Source organism: Lagenorhynchus albirostris, chromosome 15 (genome assembly GCF_949774975.1).
Source record: "Lagenorhynchus albirostris chromosome 15, mLagAlb1.1, whole genome shotgun sequence".
Classification (NCBI taxonomy): domain Eukaryota; kingdom Metazoa; phylum Chordata; class Mammalia; order Artiodactyla; family Delphinidae; genus Lagenorhynchus; species Lagenorhynchus albirostris.
Genome location: NC_083109.1, coordinates 43,755,999 through 43,778,908, shown reverse-complemented (window position 1 = coordinate 43,778,908; position 22,910 = coordinate 43,755,999). Strand labels below are relative to the sequence as shown.

Below are 22,910 nucleotides of genomic sequence, written 5' to 3'. Positions count from 1 at the left end.
AAATCGGACTTTCCGGACTATCCATTTGTCCCTATTTAATTCCATCTCAATTTCTCCTCATCTTTCCAGTTCATCCATTATATTTTTAAACTTGGATTTTTCATTTTAAGCTTTTGCTTTTCATTAGCAATCTTCTCCAGACTTAGACCACTGGAATATATGGTCAGCAAACCTAGGTCTTCAAATCACAAAAAAGTAAGTGCTATTCAAGTGATCCTGTTACGTGAGGTACTCAAAAATCATTCAAAAGCAGTTCTTGGATACTCATAACTTCTCAGACTTTCACAAACCGAAATGCTGTTTCTTATCAAACAGAGAACGCAGCCACTCACTGATGGGTGCTCTGGGCTGTTACTGCAGGATGCACTGGCTTCCTCCTTGCCTGCGAGATCTTTCCAAGGGACAGTGACACGCAGCTTTCTGAGAAATGATCTCAACAAAATGAGTTAGAGTTCTATTTTCAAGTGCCAGGAGAAATATAGCATTCGTCATGCAGGTTCTGAATAAGATATCTACGTTTGTCTGTGAGTAGACTCCTCAGGGCCATGCCTTCCACGTGGACGCATGCAAATGACAGGCACAAATACACAGACTGGCCTCATATTCAGGGTGCTGAACACCAGCAAAATGCTGCCTGGCCTTGGGGGAAGGAAGGAAACCTTCTACAGCCAACTCTAAGCTTCAAGTGGGAGGAGCATTCATCCAATGCTAATCCGTAACCAACACGACATCTGCCCAAACACAGACAGAAGAAAGGCACCTCTGGCCCAGCTCAATCCAAAACAGGACACAGCTGGACAGCCCCAGGGGAAGTAAGATAAGCCGGGTGTGTGTGTGTGTGTGTGTGTGTGTGTGTGTGTGTGTGTGTGTGTGTGTGTGTGTGTGTGTGTGTGTGTGTGTGTGTGTGTGTGTGTGTGTGTGTGTGTGTGTGTGTGTGTGTGTGCGCGCGGTGCTGTTGTATTTAAGAAACGCATCCGGAATGCATGCCTTGCTTACTTGCTACCATTACCATTACTCTGGCTCTTGTGCTCATTAAACACTGGAAAAGAGGCTACCTCCTATCTTTGTCCACCTGCCCCACTGAGTATGAGCTTTACTTGGACAGGGATTTGTTCTTTGCCTTCCTCCCAGCATCCGGAACCGGGCCTAGCTCAGAGAAGGTATGCAACAGATATCTGTGGACTGGAAAGGAAGAGCAGGTAAGCAAGAAAGGACGAGAGCCCTGGCGGGTGCAGGGCGACTGGAGCCCGAGCTCTAACCATGAGCGCCGGGTCCACCCCGCAAATGCCTCCCAGCCTCCTGTAACTCCTGTACCCTGGCAGGAGACATCCTGCCCCTCAGAGAGGGCGATGGGCAGGGCCGCCCCACTGATAGGCCAGCACACAGCTCCTGTCCTCTGCGTTTCCTTCTGCCGATAAGGGAAGGAACCCAGGGAACTGTGTCGATGTGTGTGTGGAAGGCCTGTGACAGTCACTTCTTTCCTCCAAGCCTGCTGCTGAGGGGAGGGGTCAACCCCATGGTCCAGATGCAGGACTGGACAGGACACATCTTTCTTCGGTACACTTCTCTAGACTTTGATATTCTCTTCAGCAAGCCACTTCTGGAAGATGGAGGTGGTGAGAGAAGCAAGGGCTGGCTTTTGGAAAGCGGAGCACGGCAAGAGGGTCCCCTTCTCACAGGGAGAAGCTCACCAGGCCTCGGGACCAACTCCTTCCCTCTGGCAGACTCCTCTGGCCCAGACGTTACTGTAGCCACTAAATCTAATCTAACGTAATGACATGCGCTTACTCTGCTACTTACTGCCACCGAGAGAACAGAAGCCCAGGAAATTCAGCTGGGCAGGCTCATAACCCAAGTATGAAATTCCTCTCACGTCATGATCTGATCACGTGACCATGACCTTGAGCGAAGGTAAGCTGCAGTGAAATATAAAGCAGCTGCCACATGTCAACACAAAAACGCCCAAGCTGCCGTTGCCAAGGAAGGCCCCGGACACACTCAGCGTTCACAGGAACAAGAGCTGAACTGCCACAGCTGACGCCAGGCCAGCCAGTGAACTTGCAATCACTAAAGCTGCATGTTTTCTACATTTATTACAAAAAATAAATGTATTCTCCTTGAGGTTTTGCTACACTCTGCAGAAAGTTCTGGACTCAGAGAATTTGCCTCTCAGGAGAATGCCTCAGTGAACGACATCTGATCAGAGATGGGGCTCCCACCCAGCTCCCCATACACCCAGGGTCTAGACTGTCTCAACCATAGAATGGCCTAATAATAGGACCACTACTAAGGTGGTCTCGAGGACTCCTGTGGTCTGAATGTCTGCAGAATCCTAACCCCCAAAGATGATAAGATGATAGTATTAGGAGATGGGGCCTTGGGGGCCGGTAATTAGGGCACGAGGGTGGAGCCCCATGATGGGATTAGTGCCCTTGTAAGTGAGACCCCCACAGAGCTCCCTTTTTCCTTCCACCATGTGTGGACACAAAAGGAAGGCGCTGGCTGTGACCCAGGAGGAGGGCCTGACCAGCAGGTGACCGTGCTGGCACCTTGATCTTGGACTTCCAGCCTCCACAACTGTGAGAAATAAGTCTCTGTTATTTATAAGCCCCCCCACTCCGCCCAGTCAGTGGTGTTTTGTCATAGCAGCCCAAACAGACTTAAGACCAAATATGAAGTCCTAGGCACATATAAAGGGATCCTATAAACAGTAGCTATAATTATTGCAGAATGGCAGAAAAATAAAATTGGTGAAAATCAGTGGTTCCTTAACAGCAGGAAGGAGAGTGAAAATGCCAGTTTGCTTTTGTGTAACTCTTAGGCAGCCGTGTCACTGGCTCAGGGTGAATGAGAGTCACCGGTGTATTTGAATGCGGTTCGAGAATCCCTCCCCTGAAGGCCCACCTGCTCCACGCGCCCTGCCGTGGCTGTTGATGGGAAGCCCTCGTTTGGGGTGGGAGGTGGGTCTGAGGATGCATCATCCACAGTCAGGGCTGCTGCCAGCTACAGATTCCAGGCACTTGGCAATGGCCTGGGGTTCCGGGAGCCTGGAGGGAAGGTAGGCCCACCGCCATGCCTGTGCAGCCCGCCCATCCGCCAACTGCCGTGTCATCCCACCACCTCCACCAGCTGCCCCGTCTTCTCCAGCCACGCTTGCCACCCACTGTGACCACAAGGAGCCTCCTCTCCGGGCCAGCCTCGGCCACCTGCAGGCCCACGGGCTCCTGCCTCCTCAGCCTTCCCCAACCCGCTCGTGTTACTGCCCAAGGAAGCCTCCTCCTGCCCGCCCACTGCCACCACATGCACAGTTCCTTCAGTGACAGCGGGAACAGCGCTGCTCTGAACCCTAGGCACATCCGTGGAGCACTCACAACAGCCCGTGGGCTGGGGGCTACCATCACGACCCCATTTTCCAGATGAGGAAACTGAGGCACAGAGGAGTTAAGTGACTTCTCAAGGCTATTCAGCTGAAAGGGTCAAGGGTCAGGTCAGGATTCAAACCCAAGCCTGGCTCCAAGGGCAGCTCTCAAAACCCACAGCTTCAGAATAACTGACACCCTATTTCAAAGGTTCCCAAACCTGAGGATGTTTGCCGTCTGCCAACTCCATCGTTATTTATGTAACATTTTTCCTTGGATTGAAATGAGCAAGAGAAGTGCTCAAAGCCGCTCACTGTGGTTGAATCGAGCCTTCCTCTAATCAGGACGGAGGAGAACTGGGGCGGGGTGGGCGTGCTTTTCTTCACGCTTCAGTGTTTGGCTCCACATTCAGAACCACCTGCCCCCGGGTCCAGCTCCCCCCCATCCTAAGTCTTTCTCTCCCACTCCTGACGCAGCCCTGGTGGAACAGAAGTGACGGGTCAGACTTGAGAAAAGGTCTGCCCTCTTCCCTGATTCACGCCTGATTTCCCTTGGACCTCGGCACTGGCCTTCAGCCCGAGTCTTGTCTCCGGAAAAGAAGTTCTTTCCTTTCCAGACTCAGAGCCCCGCTCACATCGAGGCAGGCAGTGCCAACACACGAAGAACCCCAGAGGCTCCCGCAGGCTGGTAGCCCTGAGCTACCAAGGACAACCAGCAGGGAGAATGGGGCTGTCGGCCCAGATGGAGCAAAGGAATCCACCCTCCCAGTGGCCCAGAAACCTCGCTCCAGCTTCCCAGAGGAAGTTTAACTGGATCTGTTGATGGGAAATTGCCAGGCCTCTCCCCCATCCAGACCCCCACTGTTCCCAGGTTCGGATGAGGTCCAAGACAGACACAGGGGGTCAGGAGACAGAATGAAGGGCCAGGCAGGCCCCCTAACCTGGCCCATTGCCCCTCCTCTCGTATCCAAAGTGACCCCTCCTGCCTCCAGGGCCCCGAGGTCCCCAGAGCCCCTCCAGCATGTGCACTTTCTGCTCCTCACAGCCCCACCGTCACACCAGGACTCCACAGTCTTTAGGCCCACCTTGTTCCGCAGCCGTCCCTTGTCCCTCCTAGAGGCCACCTGGAGCCCTCAGGCACTGACCTCTCCTCCCCAGCTGGAATCGCGGTTAACATGCGATTCCTTGTCTTGGAGGTCCTGGAACACATAGCCCTGGTCAGTGAAGGGGTGCGATGTTTGCACACAGACCTACAGGCCTGTCACCAAGTTAGCGCCACAGGGCAGCCCGCCATTTACACCTTCACCGCCTCCAAGATGCCACAGCACATCTCGCAGATCAGACACTGCTGGGTCCAAACCCTGTTTCTGGCATTTCCAGCTGGGTGAGCCTGAGAGCCCCCTCAGCTCGCTGGGCATCAGGTCCCTCACTTTACAATCCAGGGTGACCGGGAATCCAAACGAAGATCGTAAGTGCCAGGGGCCCACACAGCGGGGGCTGCCCCCGCCTTAGGGTCAGGGCCAGGGTTAGGGCCCGGGGACCTGGAGGACAGCCAGCCCCTGGCTGGTTACAGGGAACCCTCCTGCAAGCGGGTCTTGGGCAGCAGACAGAAGGGTCCAGCACGGTGGGCACGGGGGGCTACATGTCAGCCGAGCGTCAGGGCGGCCCTGCAGGGTCTCAGGGCTGCCTGCCGGGCTGCTCCTTCCAGGGGTCTTGATTTTCCACCTCAGCCGGAAGAGGAAGTGGCCAAGGAGCGGGCGGGGAGGGTGGGGGAGGGGCCTGGGATAACAAGCACCCGAGCAGGCCTCTGTGCTGCCCCGGAGGGGACCCAGCACAGCCACAGCAAGGCTGTCGGCCCCCCTCCCACCACCAGGTCTGCAGCTGCCAGAAGCCGAACCACATAGCTGGAACAGAAGCACCTCCTTAAAGACTGGTCCCCAAGAGGCCAGCGCCCCTTCCCTCCGCAGGCTGCTGCCCCTCCATCTCCCGCAATGCAGCCCCCTCCAGCATCCCCTGCACAGCAGAAGGGAGTTCACAAAAAGCAGGCATCCAGCTCCAAGGGAGACGTCTGTTATGTGTGCTCCTCCAACTAAACGTCCGCCAGAGGGTTCCCAGAAAGGGCCCCATCAAGGAGGTTCGACTCTCTGTGGAGGTCATTCCTGCTGCAGTCCCAAGACAGGGCCATTGTAAAATGTGAAATTCCAAGAGCCTCAGCTTGCCCAAAAGAATGAGAAAGAAAACTAAGTGTCACATATAGAAAGATTCAAAGCACTTGCCAGCTTCAAAACCTGGAGCCAAGTCTTAAAGGAAAGTTAAATGCTGGTTTAAAACCAGCTCCATCCACGTAACCCAGAGCTCCTACCGGATTCTGGGAGCCAGCACGGGGATTCCTGACCAAGTTTTGCAATCAGAGTTACTCAGAGGTCAGCAGGGGACACTGCACACAAGCCTGGCAGCCACTAGCTTCCGGTGCCTCCACCGAGGAGAGCCCACCGACAAACCCACTCACCCTGCCTGCCAGGGGCCCCTGTCCTGGAGCCTCATGGTCACCAGCCCTGGCTCACCCCAAAGCACCCCACCCTCAGCCTCACTATGTCCATTAGTGATCTTCCCCTTCAGTTGCCCTAATATTTTAATAAAGGAGTTTGCTCACTGCAAACTGTAGTTAATCTGGGGGTGAGAAGCACCAGATGCAAGGGTCGGGGGGCTGCCTTTTAGCGGGCTCCAAACTGTTCTCCTGAGGTGAGGACCTCTCCCTGCAAACCCCACCCGGCCCTCCCGGCCGCAGCAGCCGCAGGGCCACCCGTGCCCTTCCCCTCGTCAAATCTGAAATCCTCTACTGACCTCCCTTCACCTGCCCCGACCTACAGCCAAATCAGACCCACATCCTCCCAGACCCAGGTCTGGGCTTTCATTCCCCTGTGCTGCTCAACACCCAGCACCCAGTGGAGGAGAAAACAGGGTCAGAGAGCTGGAGATTTGCTCCAGGTCACACACAGCTGGGGACAAAGCAGGCGGGAACACAGGCCTCCGCCCACCCCGCCACCTCACCCCACAGTGCGCTGGCCGGCCCTGCCCTCGGCCTCCATGCTCCGGCCTCCCCTCCTCGGCCTCCCAAAACCCAACCCCCCAGCACTTCCTCAAAGTCTTCTCCAACAGCATTACAGCAACTTCCTGCTTCCTCCCACCAGAGCCCACAGGGCCCTTCCGTGACCTTAACAAGTGGCCACGTAAAGACACCCGGGGCCCGGGGCACAAGCCAGCTTCTCAGGAGGTGCCTCCAGGCTTCAGAGCTCGCGGCACCCTCTACCCAGGGGTGCTGGTGTGGCTGCCCCAGACAGGGGGCCGCCCCAGGGGCTGGGCCCCATTCTGTATTCTCAGTGGGCCCCCCACGCTAGGCACCAGTAACGCCCAGTGCCTGGTCGGCTGGCCCAGGCAGGAGGCATCCTCCGCGCTGGCCGAGGGGCTCTGAGGCAGGCAGCGGAGAGGGGGCCTTCCGTCCACTCTGCGCCTCTGGGCAGGGGCTCCCCACTGTGCACGCCCCACCATAAGGCCCAGCTGGAACAACTACAGAAATCATCGCCTCTAGGGCTGGACCCACAGTGGAAACTCCACTCGGCTCACGTGTGGGCACATGGGGGGTGCCAGGCCTGCTCTCCCCGCTGCAGCCCAGACGCCCAGCTCAGCTGCACAGCCTGGCCATGACCACAGCAGCGCTGCCCTCACGGCAGCGTTCACAGAGGAGGGCCAGGCCAGGGCTAAAACATGCTACAGATTAATTAAAAGGTCACATCTTAGATAAATAACAAGGGCCTACTGTAGAGCTCAGGGAACTATATTCAATATCCTGGGATAAACCATAACGGAAAAGAATATGAAAAAGAATATATATGTGTATAACTGAATCACCCTGCTGTACAGCAGAAATTAACACAACATTGTAAATCAACTACACTTCAATAAAATAAATTTTTAAGAAACTTTTTTTTTAAAGGACTCATGTCTGGACCCCTGTTCAGAGAGCCTCACACGGGAGATCCTGGTTCAGAGCCTGGTGAATACTCTCAGGCTGCTCTCTCCTCTGTCCGAGCGCAGGCACCCTCCACTGAGAGGTCCTGAGCACAGAACACCAGGACCAGCCACAGCGTCTGCTCTGCTCCATGCCCTCTGCCCGTGCCCAGCTTGGAAACCCCTGGCCCAGAGCCCAGGCTCCAGGCAGGCAATGGTCTTGAGCCCCCGCACCACCTGCCTAGAGGACAGGGATTTGTGTTTGTCCACATCCCCGTCGCCAAGGGCCTCTAGAATCTGTCTGCTTAAACTGAATGTGAAGGACCATCTTGCGAAATAAGCACGTGGACGGCTGGAAAGAACTGCTCCCAGTGCTATCTGGCTGCACAGCCTCGGGGAGCCACCCAGATTATGTGCCTGCCTGGCCTCTGCAGCCCTGGCCTCGGAGGCCTCAGGCGGTGCCAGGGGGCCCAGGTTTGCAGGCCTGCTGGCTCGCTGGGGAGAACAGCTCCCTCAGGTCAGTTCTGAACACACCTCTGGGCAGAGGAAGGCTGGAAATTGGATGGGCGGCCCTCTGGCCCTGGCTCCGGCCTCAGGTCACAGGCTGCCCTCTTCCTGGGGAGACACGTGCAGGCCATCCCAGGCTGATCCCACACGGCGGAGGTCCTGCCCCTTCGCCTCCCATCAGGGAGGGAGCACCGCGCCTGAAGGACAGAACCCCAGCCCACGAGGCTGTCCTTCTCCCAGAGCCACGTAGCCGGCGCCAGCATGAGGCGCCCCACGTGCTGCCTAGCGGGCCCCCGAGGCCTCAGCCCGTCTAGAGCCAGGGTGCGCCTGGGAATTGCCGCCAGCCAAGCAACAATTGCAGGCGGGGTGGGGCCGGGCTGAGGACACTCTGCTGCCCTGGGGTTCCCAAAGCTGGTCCTGCCAGGCCTCCCCCACCCTAGGGAGGTGCAGCTGCACATACACCCCAGTACTCAGAACCTTGAAGACAGCAGACAGGCCACCCCCAGGCAACGGCCCAACTTCCAGAAAAGGAGCAGGGTGGTGCCTGCAACCCGGGAGAGCGGCTCTGGAGGATCCTTGAACACCAAGAGCAGATTGTAGACACGTGCACGTTTAGGGCGTGTGTGCGAGGGCGTGTGCAACACATGTGGACCCACATATCACTGGGCTTGGGACAGGAGTGGGTTCACGTTACAAGCTCTCTGATGATTCTTCAGAAGTGCACCTCTTCAGAAGAATTCAGCAGACTCAGGAGGGAGAGGCTCTGTGCACCTGAGGACTGAGATGGGTGCCCCAAGCTTAGGACAGACCAGGCAGGCGTGGTCCCCAGGAATCCACCTCCAGCACCCCAGCCCGTGAGAACCACATCCCCACGCAGTTTCCTTCAAGGGCTCAGACCATGGGTCTGGAACTTGGTCTTCAGGTCGCCAAGGCCTGTGACCATCCTGGGGCACCTTGGGTGCCACCATGTGAGACACTTGGCAGGAATGCACTTTATCTTAGTGGCAGTTTGTATCCTGGCAGGACGACGAGCACCAAGTGTAGTCAGCTCTCCTCTGAGACAGGAGGAAGAAAATCTCATGTCAAAAACCTAACATGACCAGGAAAATTATGAATGCAAGTCCCTCAAAAACTAGCTGCAGGGGCTTCCCTGGTGGCGCAGTGGTTGAGAGTCCGCCTGCCGATGCAGGGGACACGGGTTCGTGCCCCGGTCCGGGAAGACCCCACATTCCGCGGAGCGGCTGGGCCCGTGAGCCATGGCCACTGAGCCTGCGCATCCGGAGCCTGTGCTCCACAACGGGAGAGGCCACAACAGTGAGAGGCCTGCGTACCACAAAAAAAAAAAGAAAAGAAAAGAAAAACTAGCTGCAATTACAGACAACCCGTTCACACACTTCTCTTTTCCCTCAAACAGTAAATAACAACAGTCACCTGGCACTAAGACCAGCTGAAGTTTGTAAAACCATTTCTTCAGGCTGAGCTTGTTTATTTTTAGAGAGAGAATAATAAATTCTTTGCCTGTACTTACAGGTTTATACCTTGCCCGGGGCTGCTCTGCTATGGAAATGAAGTTGTTCTTTGTTTTAACAAGATGGCTGCAGTCCTGAGACTCCCCCCCAGTTACAAACACACACTCAGCAGTCCAGCCGAGCAGCTCTCAGGGGCCTGACTCGGCCCAACCCCAGTTCCGGGTCCTGGTCCACGGGAGGACCGGAGAAAATTAGCCCACAGCTGAACTCCCCTGACCTCCTCCACCCCCACTCATAGAGACTTAATCTACTGGACAATCACACAGAGATCAAGTCGGGCCAATAAGGGTGAAGAACAGCGGAGCAGCTTGTCTATTAGAGCAGTGCCCCCAACTCCAGTGTGCAGGGCCCGGGGGTCCCAGGCCACAGTGCTGCTGATGCGTGGACCCCATGGAGTCAGGAGGGTGTCTGTCCAGGGGACCCAGGTCAGTGCAGTGACTGGCAGTAAAGGCTGGGAGGGACTGTGACGGCTGAGGGGTATTGGGAGCAGGGGAGGGACAAGCAAGGCAGGACGCACTAGGAGCCACAGCAGATTAACGAATGTCACTTTGTTCCATCCAGAAGTTCAGCTGAACACAGCTTCCCCAGGCTTGGTGCCCTGGATCTGTGATAAAACCTGCGTCTGAAAAACAAGCAGGAAACCAGGGGTCCCCGCGGTCAGGACCTGCTCCTCTGAACCCTCCTCCTGAGATAGCGCTGGAAAGGTAAGTTGAAGCTTGAGCAAAGGGCTTTTCCCGCAGGGATGCGGTGACAGACCAGAGACCTCTGAGCAAGCCAGTCCCGGGAGGGGGCAGGGCTTTAAGGCCAGCACCTGCCCCCAGACACCGGGTCCGTTCAAACCCCCCAACACACAGGCTTGGCGTACACAATACGTGAAGAATTTATTTAAGGAGTCACAGATACAAATATCAGGTGTAGCCCCTTTTTGTTTGTTTTATTTTAGCCCCTTTTTAAAGACCATTTTATTGTGCCACAGTTGTAAGCACACTAAGAGGGGCTGATTTTAGTTACCCCAGTGTGTACTTTATTCAGTCCATGTTCATGTTTACTTTTCCTGAGACCAGAGAACATTTCCCAAGAGGAAACATGGCCCCTGATACTCATATAACCCCCCGCCCAGAAGAGGTCACAGTCACACGGGACCGCACCAAGAGTCTGCCCTGTGCCTTGAACGTTTGTCATACTTGTTTCTGAGGACCCAGTTCCTTCCAGGGGAATCTAAAGACAACAAGTATTGCCCAGGTAGGCAAGGAGGCCGGGGCTCCTCCTGTCACAGCCCGGCAGCAGCGTTTGGTGCTGACGTCCAGCACGACAGAGGTGCCCTCCCTCAGGGGACACACGGTACCTGTAGGTGATCCTCACTTCAGTTCCAGGCTCATCCTGCTCCCAGATCAAAGCGACGCTCTCCGGGGACTTCCGAACATGCTGATCCAAGCAGTTGACTGCACAAAAACAGGTTCATGGACGTTACACTTGGTGCCACTGGAGTCGGAAAGGGGAGGGTCAGGTTTGCAGTGGTTTGCGCTGCTCTCACTGGGGTGGACCCTTCCCTCATCAGAGGCGGGTTTCTACTTCCTTGCAAGGAGAATGGTGATAGACCCTGCAGAAACGAGGTGTCACTACACAAAGATGACCTCGCAGGTACAGGTGACCCCTGGGAATGCTCTGAAGCAGGTGCTTCACACCAGGAGTCCCAACCCCGGCCCCCACCCAGGGGACCCTGACCCGACTGGCCCCGTGGTTTTCAAGGCTCCCCGGCGGTTCTAACGTGCACGGCCAGGGCTGAGTGCCGCAGGCTGGGCTGTGGGAAAGAAGACTCGATGCAAACAGGGTGCCCCAAATCAGTGTGCGTGCGTGGGGTGGGCTCTCGTGTGGTGGGCTCTCGTGTGGTGGAGGTGCGATCCAGGACAAGGGCCCACATCCCTTCTCAGGTGTCCAGCCAGCACCCTCCCCCAAGAAGTGATGCAATGATGGCAAAATGCCTTGCTAGTTTTCCGGGAGGCTCTGCTCACTTCCCCTCCACTACCCAAGCTCAGGTCACATGACTGCCCACAAAAACAGGTCAGTTGTGCTGGTTTACCGTCAACCTGAAGATTAGTAGGATCATGTTCATTGCTAACCTCCTATTCACCACCACTGGCTGGACTTCAGGGTGAGCTTGGCTCTGGCCGGTTTGTGCCAGAGCCCCTTCCAGCCGGCCCTCGTGGCCTGTTTTCATTACGCACGTCCCCATCAGCAGAGGAATAAACACCACAGACAGCTCTGGGGGCAGCAGCCACTGCTCACCTGGTCTTCAGGGTCACCCTCATGTCCAGGTACATAAATTTTTCTTTTTTTTTTCTTTTTGGGGCAGTTACTATCTTCTCCAAATCAATCTCCTCCTACATAAATGGGAGATGCACCCACTGCTGCATCTAACTCACAGGGCTGGGTCAGAATCAGGTGGAAGGCAACACTGAGGTGCTACCACAGGAACACGAGGTCAACTACCACCTGATAATCACCCTGCTGCGAGTCACTACAAATATTTCCTGATGGAAAACCATTCTGACAAAAGACATGGGAGGCCCGCCCCATAACAAACCACGTGATTCCCATAATCCTCAACAGGGTGAACTCACATGAAAACATTTACAAATTTTAGCTTGTGTGTATGTGTGTGTGTGTGTGTGTGTGTGTCTGTGTGTATGTGTGTGTCTGTGTGTGTGTCTGTGTGTGTGTGTATCACATTTTTCCCTCTCAGGTTATTTTATCTGTCATTTCCTCTTACAAATTAAAAAGTTTCATTTCAACTTTCTGGCTCCTAGCAAGTATATAAATTATACCTCAAAAAATTTAATAAATAAAGATAGATGTCATGGGAAAAATTACGACTTACACAGGAAAGTTCTTTGAATGACTAGAAAAATAGAAGAGAAAAAAATGCCAAAAAAATAGAAGAGAGGAAAGCAAGAAGGCAAACTGAGAAGGGGCTTGGTGGCAAAACCTGGATTTACACAATAAACCCAACATCAATGTGTGTGTCAGTCTGGTCCAAAGTTTAGAAATCAAGAGTTTTCACACTAAAACCACAGATTTCTGGCTTCTCTTGAACAAGCAGCAGATGAGGCCATACCCTCGCCTGGCAGCTGAGGTGGTGACCACTCTCAGCAGGGGTGGATCCCATCCCCTCCCCTCACTGGCCGTGCCGAGTCTGCTGAAGGCCTTCCTGGCTCGGGGCCTTGCACAGATTCACCCTGCCTGGGGTACACCGTCCCACCCTCACCACTCCTGCCCTTCATCTGGTGCCCACCCTCCCACAGGTCCCAGGCTACACGTCCTCACTCTGTTATGGAGCACTTCTCTTCCCTTGGACCTCAAGCCTCCCAGACTCTTAACTCTTCCTGCAATGTATCCAACTTGCTGCCCCTCTGTGGGCAGGGGCCAGATGCCCTGTTCCTGTTTGGACACCTGCAGCCTGACCCGGGGCTCAGAGCAGAGGAAGCACCTAAGCTATGGATGACGGATGGACCTCCTAAGTCCCTGAGCTGGAGGGCAATGTGGGGTCCAAATGACACCAGGTTGGCCCCATGCCCAGGGGAGGGAAGAGACCTCTTCTCATCTTCATGGCTTAGTCCCTCAAGAAGTTTTCTTTTTGGTCTAAATTAGGGCTTCTAAATGCCCCAGGATCCCCAGAGGACTTATGAGCATGTAGCGAGGCTCCACCCTAAGTCTCTGACTGAGCAGGTCGGGGTGGGCCTAAGCATTTCACTTCTACCAAGATCTGACATGATGCTGTGGTCCAGGACCACGCTCACACAGGCGGACATACGCACACATGCACTCACGTCTACCTGGTATGTATATTCCCAATTCCAGGGGGGCTTTCTTTTTCCAATGGGGACAGGAGTAATTAAAGACTCTTGGGAGCTCTGTAAGACATCTGGCCACGCCTCCACTGGATGGCAGCCTGGGGTCATGGTTAAAACCATGCTCTAGAGCCAGGCCGCTGTCCAACCACTCGCTAACCGCTAACTGCAGACTCACTTGTTTATCTCTAAACAGCACCGCTAAATCTCACTCTCCTAATCCGTGGTGGTGGTAATGATTCCAGACTCTGGGAGTCACAGTAGTAATTAGATGCCACTGGAGTTTTCCTGCCATGGGGTCAGATGTTGTGGCTGTGTCCCCAAGGGAAACACAGTTCACAACTGCCATGGACAACACTCAGATGACACAGCACCCAGAGAAAAGCACAGTGCAGGGTGTGGGGCGACGTGGCTCTACAATGCCATGTGTATGTTGGCTCTTAACACGTATGCATGGCTCCCGCTATTGCCTCAACAGCAGAGAGGAAAACAGAAGAGGAAGGAGGAAGGGAAGGAAACTCTTACATCCCCCATTTTTAAAAAAGTCTCCACCCAAAGAACTGGGCAGTGGGACACGGGAATTTCCTTTCCAAGTATTTCCAAGAAGAGTTGGGCAAGAAGAGAGTGCAATTTAAGGCTTGGCTCAAACCGGACCTCTTATTTCAAGCCTTTTCCAAGTTTCCCAGCACACAATGATCTCTCCCTCCCACCACACCATTCAGCGCTCACTCATCTTCCCAGCTCGCTAAACCCTCCCCCATCCGGGTCAGAACGTCCCTGCAGGCAGAGACCATGTCCCTAAGATTCCTTCAACACGGGAGTGGGGGCAGGGGATGGTGGAACACACTTCCTAATTCTCCCCTTAGCAGCTGTAAAAACCTTGAAAACATTCCCCAGGGTGGATCTGCTCCTTTACTGATCTGTGGTCCGTCTCATTAGAATGCAGGCTCCGAGGCACTGGTGCATTTTCTGCACCGTTCACCACCAAACATGAGTTGGAGCCTTTATTTCCCCATCTGTACAAGGGGGCCACCAGACACTTCATGTTGGTGTCACAGGTATGATGGGAGATGAAGCATCATCTCATTCACCTAAGGACAGGTCTGCACCCGGGCCTGTCACAGCTCTGCAAGCAGGTAAGCTGGTGTGTGTGGTGGGTTTGGGTTTGTTTTTAAGAAAAGGTGATGAGAGGGTCATCATTTCCATCATAAACATGTACACACAAAGGCAGACATTTTCATTCAACAAACTCTTGCTTGTTGTTTAAATGCATCCCTGCCCCTCCCCACTTTACAGAAATTCAATTTTAATCCGAAGAGATAAGGGAGTTAATATTCACAAAAGAACTCACAATAGGTTTTAAATAGAAAACCTCCTTGGTACAATTTGAGGTATTACATCAGTCACAAAAATTGTATTTGCCAACCTTCCAGAAGCATCTGCTATTTAAAGTAGGTCTCTAACAACTGGGGAGGATTCAGACTTTTCTAAGGGACGCTCCTTCTGAGACCTGAGGTCATGTGTCCACTTAGAGTTCCTTGAAGGACCTGAGAGAGCTACTTCAGTCGCTGGAAGGAAATGCAACGCGGGGGGCAGGCTCTTGCCATCTCAGTGTGTCTGCCATCTGAATTATTCGAGGCACATCATGAAGAGGAGAGAGCTACAGCGAAATGGTTTCCACTGCTGCAAGGAACGTTCTCAAAAGCGTCCAAGGAATCTCTGTGTTCAATGCTTAGTTAACAACAGTGTCTCTATACCCGAGCTTGAAAGTAAGAATAAACACACTTGTTTTTTAAAATCAGACTCAAAGGAGAGTTTAGTTTTGTGTTTTGAAAGCAATGCGTCACTACCCTCCAGTTCTGCACTTGCAACTGCCTGACATCTCAGAGTTTATACTCAAGGAGCAAAGACATCTGTTGAGCCCTACAAGGGAAAGAGCCAAACTTCAAAAGCTGGAAAGAATCCTTTCCAGAACGTGGCACTGCAGGGGGGTGTGGCTTTACCTCCCCAACCCAGGGCCTCTGACACCACGACCTACCCACCCCTACAACAACAGCCTGGCTCTCCCAGGATCCAAGAAGGGCTTTCAGAGCCACGTCAGCCACCTGTGTGCCCTCCCCAGCCTGCTTCCTGGAACAGGCTGATCAGGTAGAAATCCGCATGGTCCCGTTCAGAGGAAGCACAGCAGGCTCAGCAGCACTGATGAACACCAGGTTCAAGGTCCCAGCCTCCCTTCCAGGATTCATTAATAATTAACAAAGGCCAGTGATTGGGTGCAAGGAATGTTCTAAAGACAGTGCAGAGTGCTTTCGAAGTGTTTTCTCATTCAATGGTAACAGCAGCCCCAGGTGTCCCCAGGTCACCCGGCGCTGGTCAGAAGCCTAGCAGCCTCTGCCTTGGTCTCTGGGACCTCTGGCCACCAACGACCCTGGGCCTAGTCACCACCCTGTGAGAAGCCCCTTGTAGGTGCTTTGGGCCACAGCTCCAGCTGAGCCCAGCCTGCAGTTCAGGCCCCAGACTTGGGAGTCAGCAGCACGTAGATGACGAGAGTCACGTCGATGACGGAGAGCAGAGGCAAGCCACTGCCAGCCCTGTCCTAAGTCCTGACCCACGGAATCCGTGAGACTAATAAAATGGCAACAATAGGAACTGGAACAGAATTCAGTTACGCACTATTCTCATGTTACAGAAGAGGAGACGCACGAAAGAACAGTTAGGGGAGAGAGGGAGGGAGAAATTGGGAGATTGGGATTGACTTATACATGCTACTATATATAAAATAGATAACTAATAAGAAGCTACTGTATAGTGCAGGGAACTCTATTCAACACTCTGTAATGACCTATATGGGAATAGAATCTAAAAAAGAGTGGACATATGTATATGTATAACTGACTCACTTTGCTGTACAGCAGAAGCTAACACAACATTGTAAAGCAACTATACTCCAATAAAAAAATTAACTAAAAAAAAGCACTTGGCAAGACTTAAAAAAAAAAAAGAACAGTCGGGGAAAACAAGGATTCAAACCCAGGTGTGACTCCAAAGACACACCTGGAATGACTCAACAGTACAGAACCACCCACAGACTCTTTTTGTTTGTTTAACAGAGTTCTCTCTGTTAAACAATTCCCAATTCTGCCCACTTTAGCAGGTTTGACATAGGTCAGTGGTTCTCAGCCTCAAGTATGTATCAGGAGCACCTGGAGGACCCACCCCTGGGTTTCTGGTTCTGGCCACCTAGGATGGGACCTGAGAACTTGTATTTCTAAAAAGTTTGCAGGTCGTGCTGATGCCACTGGTCCAGGGACCACACTTTGAGAACTGTACGTACAGACCTTCCTGAAGGGGTAAAGGGAGTTTCAAGCGATGCTCCTTTGGAACAAGCCATCATCACACAATCGTCACACAGACAGATCATGCCAAAACACCCCACCCAGCCCACAACTTTCTAGTGGCTCCCAGGGCAGCCATGGCTTGGCCTGGTCCTTTTTCATACCATCACCTCTGTGATTTGCAGACACTGGCGAACAGCAGAGATATTCCTGACAGATGAGTGGGTTGCATACACATTTGAGGTGAGAATGCGGCTGAAAAGCTGTTTTTCTACAAGGCAGTTTTCTGAAGTTCAGTTTCTGGCTAAGGTAACCATAAAGGAGAAATAAGTGAAGAAAAAGGGGCAGAAGAGTTGCTTGCTGCTGCACCCTGACCCTGACCTTGACCCTGACCAAGTGAGGCTCAGGAGGCCCTTGCTGCCTGTCCCATTATGTCTGTCGTTACCCATCCCCCCCACCCCACCCCACCCCCCGACCCCCGTCTTATCTGAGACTGAAAGGTGGCACATGTTCAGAGTCAACCTTGAATGTCCCGCAGCCTCAGGCCTCCCAAGTCCAAGGCAGCTTCCAAAGGAGCTGCACCCTTCTGCGCCGTCCCTCTGCACTCAGCTCTCCCCCATCCAGGGCGCATTCCACCAACCCTGCAAACCTAAGGGTTTGGATTTTTCCCAATAGTTCAAGGACACTCGCTGCTGACTCAAGTTTAGAGAAAACACTTCTCTACTGAGTCATTTTTATTAAACCAGCAAAGCAATATACCATATGAAAAAAAATCTGGTCTGAAGTTCCCTTAAGTTTCTTTGTTTGAAAAATAACTGCAAGATACTACCTATAATTCTATGACTATTTCTGAATTTCACAAGTTGAAATCACTACTACTTATTGGTCACCAGTAAGTGCCAGGCCCGTTCCATCGCTCTGCGTGCCTTGGCCTCACAACCAGTCCCTCAGGTGGGCATTACTGCCTCCGGTCTACACAGGAGGAGACTGAGGCTCAGAGGAACAGAAAAAATGGGCCAGTAAATGGTGGAGCCTGGGAGATTCAGACCCCACCGCCCAGTTCAGGCCTTGGCCACCAAGACCTACAGATCCTTTCCTTAAACACCCCCTAGATCTCTCTATCCCCAGTTACCCCCTTCCTCCTTGACAGGCAGCCCCTCTGGCCGCCCCACCCCAGGCCTAGCCTGCCTGGGCTCGCCCTCATTTCCTGGGCCTTCTCCGCTTGCTGGGCAGGGGGTGGGTGCAGTGCACCCTTCCCCACCCCACCCCAATCCCAAATCTTGACAAAAACAGTAGTGGATCCAATCTCAGCAGACACCAGAGGACTGACTGGCGGTGGAGCTGGTTTCTGGGATCTCAGTCGCACGAGGTCTAAAGCCAGCCCCGTGGGTCTTGGGGGCGAGGGGGAAACTGAGCACTGGGAGGCTCCACCATTGCCTCCTTCCCGCCCGCGGGCTGACTCCCGCTGCCGGCCGGGCTTCCTCCTCCCCGCCACCCGCCACGGCTCGATTTGTTTACACGAGCAGGGCTGCTCCCCAGGCGGGTCGCCGGCCGGCACCCGGCGGTGACATCGGCCAGAAGCTTTTCGGTTCTGTCTCTGGCGCCGGGGCGAGAGCAGGTAGTCCTGCTCCTGGAGCCCCTCGCCGCCTCCACCGCGGCCCGGCACGCTCGCCGTGCGGGACGGTGGGAGCCCCAGTTAAACTTGGGGGACGCCGGGTGCCCGAGCCGGGACTGGGGAGTCGGGCCGGGCCGGGAGTCTCCGGGGCTAGTGGTTGGGGGCGGGGTGACTGCGCAGCTCGCCGGGGTCGAGTCCCGAACGCTGAGGAGGGAGCATGTGGGGCCGCCGCCGGCTGGGCTCGGGGTCCCCTCGGGCCGCGTGAGCTGGGGCGCCCCGGCCCCCAGGCCCACTCACCGGACACGTTCAACTGGCCTCCCAGGAACCAGCCGATCCTGCCGCTGCGGAAGTCGCAGTCGCTCACAGTGTGGTAGGGAGTGTCCCACACGAGCACATCCCGCGCCAGCGGCCCCCAGAAGGCTGCCGGCTCGCTGGCGGCCAGCGCGATCCGCTCCTGGTACGAGCCGGCCGGCGCGGCGGGGGCGGAGGCGCTGCCCCAGAGCCGGGGGGCCGCCAAGCCCCGCGCGCCCACCCCGCGAAGGCCGCCCAGGAGCCGTACGACACCGCGGCCCAAGCAGCGCGCCGCCATCGCGCCTCAGAGCCCCGCGCGACTGTGGCAACCGAGCCCTCGCGTGCCCGCGCCCCGCCCGCCCCGCCCGCTCCCGCCCCGCCCTCCGGCCAACGCCCAGCCCAGGCCCCACCCTCCGGTCAACGCCCCGGCCAGGCCCCGACCCCCGACCCCGCCCTCCGGCCAACCCCGGACCCTACCGGTCCCAGTCTGAAGAATCTACCCGCCCCACCTCGTCCCACCTCGCCTCTCTTCTCCCACCCTAGAGCGGAGACGGGAAGCGAGAGGGAGCAGCTGGGGAAGTGGTCCCAGAGCGGGCTGCCGGGGTTTCAGTTGGTGCGTCCTCAAGCCCCGACGGCTGCGCCGCGCGGGGACCTGCAGATACGCGCGCCGCGGACGCAGGCTCTCCGGGGCGCCCGGAACTGTCTGGCATGGGAGGGAGCCGGCTCGGCCTCAGGAGACCGACGGAGCGAGGCGCTTAGGTGGGTCCGAGGACCACCAGTTAGGTCAATTCAACATCTCAGAGGCTGAAGGCAAAATATTCATCCTTTTGGGCGCCCTTGCGAGTGAACCCTCTAGCGGCCTGGTCGGCCTGTACCCGTCCCCCGCCCCCCACCAAGATGCCCACACACATAAGCAGCCCCTGTGGGCTATGGGCTGGTCCTGGGCGCAGGAGGCTGTGGGGACCTGGGGCGGTGGTCTGGGGTCCGGTGCTTTCATGTGGTAGAGAAGTAAACGCTCCCCTAACCGTAGCTGATTTGGAACCCTGGGGAGTTTTCGATCAGTGCTCCAGCATCTGTGGCCTGGGTTCAAAACCCGGCATTTCTAGCTCTGTGACCTCGGGCGAGTTCCTTAACGTCTCTGTGTCTACACCACCTCCACTACTGAACTCACTGAGTGCCCCTTCCAGGTTGCATGTTTCAGGCACCAACTCTTTTATTCTTATGCAGCCCTGAGGAGGGGGAAACAGGAGTGATACCTCCCTCCCTGGGCTGTACCCAGGAAGCCCAGTAGTGGGGGTGGTGTTCTTGTTGTCAAGCCAGGAAAGATAGAAGGGAACCCACAGAAACTTGTCTCAACCAGACTCTTAAATATTACAGCACCCACAAACTAAATACATAATAAATAAGGTAAACAGAAGGAAAAGGGTAGTTTTGAAAACTGGTTGGTTGAGTTCTAGGCTGGGGAACCAGTGATAACTAGCACTAGACATGGGCCCTGCTCTGTGCCAAGTGCTTGACCTGCATTTTTCACTTAATTTAAAAATTACCTAATGCTATCAAGTCCCTCCCACTCTCAACTCCTGAGTGGAACAAATGAGGGCACTGAGCCCTAAGAAATAGGCACATGGTGGGCAGAACCCTACTCCCACCTCAATTTCTGCTTCACCCCTTGGCCTGAATCACCTTTTTAATAGAATAAATAAAATTGAAATAGGGAAAGACCATAACTGTGGCTGGGGGCCCCAAAGATGGCCATCAACTTCACCCCTTTGTGTAAGTGAGAAGCTCCCCCTCAAGTGGGCAAGCAGTGCTGCTCTGACTGTCCCAGTCCAGGCCCTGCAAGGCCACAGCTGCAGCTCCTGCTGTCCTGGAACCCAGCTGCCATACTGTAAGCTCTAGCCTTCTGGAGGAAGAGACCCCATGGAGAGAATGTTACTAAATGCAAGTCCGTGTGCCTGATGCACTGTAAGGCCAAACATTATCAAAACATCGGAGTTTGGAGCAGAGAAACATTCATTGCAGGGCCATGCACGGAGACAGGTGGCTCATGCCTTAAAAACCCTGAACTCCCCAGAAGAGTTCAGCAAAGCCCTTTTATAGGAAAGGTGAGGGAGGGGCGTGGTTAGTTGTTGCAGACTTCAGATCCTTTGTTCTTGAGGTTAGGTCATGGCCAGGTGACGATGTTCCTAGAAAACCTCCACCAAAACAAATGTTATTCTCTGTTCTGACAAGAAAGGGAAGGGGAGGCATTTAGTTCTGTCTCCATGCCTCCTTGCGGCTTTTAACACTTAACAAATCCCATAAGCAAAGCAACATCATTACCCTTCATTTTATTTGTTCAAGGTCCCAAGGCTTGACTTTCACCCTCCAAGGCTAAAAGGAGGGGGTGCATGCGCTGGCCGGTTACCTTACCTGGGAGCATTCGTCCAGCACCCAGTCCGGCTCCTCCTGCCAGTGCCCAGGCCAGACTGAAGAGGGAGATCTCAGCTGGCGGCACCCTCACGGCCAAGTCCCCAGACCCTGCCCAGCCATCATCACTGAGGGAGCCAGGTGCCCAGGACCCAGCTGGCCCTCAGGTCACCCAAAGTGGGGCCAGGTCCCTCAGACTGTGACCAATGGAGACTGCCGCCGCCATCAGGTTGCGGAGGTGGGGATGGGGGAGAGGTACGTTCTGCTTCAAGGCCTGGGCCCGGCCAGTGGGCAGCCGAGGCCAGGGCTCTGGAGCTCCGTGGGACACAGCCCCCAGCCTGTCCCCGGGCCCCCCAGGGCAGATGGCCGCAATCCACCTCTCAATTCACTCTCTGCCACCAGGACACCCGCCAGCTGACTGTAACAGCCACATAAAGGTGGCTCAACTGCCCCACCCCTATTACAAGAACAGTGGGCAATGTACATGGAATTGACTCTAAAGAAAGAAGTACAGGGGCTTCCCTGGTGGCGCAGTGGTTGAGAATCTGCCTGCTAATGCAGGGGACACGGGTTCGAGCCCTCGTCTGGGAGGATCCCATATGCCGCGGAGCAACTAGGCCCGTGAGCCACAACTACTGAGCCTGCGCGTCTGGAGCCTGTGCTCCACAACAAGAGAGGCCGCGATAGTGAGAGGCCCGCGCACCGTGATGAAGAGTGGCCCCCGCTTGCCACAGCTAGAGAAGGCCCTCGCACAGAAACGAAGACCGAACACAGCAAAAATTAATTAATTAATTAATAAACTCCTACCCCCAACATCTAAAAAAAAAAAAAAAGAAAGAAAGAAGTACAAAGTTGGTGTTTCCTTCAGGCTGGGTAAAGAGAAGTGATTGTGGGTACAGAAAACACTGCTGAGCCAATCGGGTGGTACAGATTGCACTTCCCGCAGCCCAGTTACCCAGGATGAGGCCACTGAGGCCAAGGCCACCAGCTGCCTCCTGGAAGCGGCTCTCTGGGAACTATGGCAGGTGGAGCCATACCCCACCGCCCGTCTGGCCACATCCACAGAGCAGCTTCCCATGGGGCCTCGGCAGTTCTGAGAGCAGCCGGTCGTCTAGGCAGCGTGGGTCACAGAAGCCCCTGCCCTTAACACAGGCAGGACCCTCTGCTGCAGAAGGCTGCAAGTTGGCAGGTGCGATGTGGGAGGCCTGGGAGGGTTTTCAGGGGAGCTGGGCTCACTTTACGTCTCAGCCCTGATGTTCAACTCGGAGACAGCAACCCTCACAATCCTAAGAGAAGGTTGCCCTGGTCCCCACTTTACACATGAAAAAACAAACACAGAGAGGGGACACACCCACCTAAGGCGGCACAGCTGTCAAGTTGGGGGCCTTGGCCCCCAGCGCTCACAGCTTTAGCAGCTTTAGGGTGTTTGACTTCTTAGGCCCAACCTCCCACATTGCTCGGAGCACTGGACCCTCCTGAGAAGCAGCTTTGTAGATACAGGTTCGGGAGACCCACCTGTCCCCCTCAGCAGACCCAGCACTGAGCCACCAGAGCTCCCTGCTCCTTGGCCCCTGTTCTCCTCACTCCCACAACTCTCTTCAGTGATGGACCACCACCCACACCGTGTGCATGGGCCAACATGGAGGCTGTCAGCTCAACAGCAATGAACTAGACACAGCCCCTGAGCCCAAGGGCACGACCAAGGAAAGGGGGAGACAGGGAAACAGGCATCAAATCAAATGACTGAAATGCAAAGCAAAACCAATACAGAAAATCCACACTAAGAGCCTTGAAGTGGGTAGGAGGAAGGAGAGGATGCAGCTGCTGGGGGTCTGGGATGGGCTGCACAGGGGTATCAGGCTCCCTGCCCCCAGGCCCGCATTTCCCGATGTCCCCATGACCTCAGTGGCAGCGATGACGTGTGGGCACACTCGTATCCGTGGCTTCAGCAGTTGGGTCTCCAGGACCCCCACGCAGTGCCCTGTAGCCCTGCACACCAGATCCCCGGGA

The 22,910-nt window shown here is 55.0% G+C and overlaps 1 protein-coding gene across 5 annotated transcripts in view; it reads right to left on the bottom strand.

Annotated features, from left to right (window-relative positions):
• The window catches only part of ACSS1 (acyl-CoA synthetase short chain family member 1), a 43,228-nt gene extending 24,432 nt beyond the window's left edge, over positions 1–18,796 (bottom strand). For 4 of the 5 annotated variants that reach the window (XM_060123079.1, XM_060123081.1, XM_060123080.1 and 1 more), the window contains exons 1-2: positions 18,498–18,796; positions 10,748–10,844 (exon numbers count right to left, since the gene is read on the bottom strand). In XM_060123079.1, coding sequence (XP_059979062.1) covers positions 10,748–10,844; positions 18,498–18,789 — 389 coding nt within the window. In that variant the 5' untranslated portion in view covers positions 18,790–18,796. The remainder of the gene's footprint in view (positions 1–10,747; positions 10,845–18,497) is intronic. The other variant, XM_060123082.1, reaches the window with a different exon arrangement.
• Between the last annotated feature and the right edge of the window lie 4,114 nt (positions 18,797–22,910).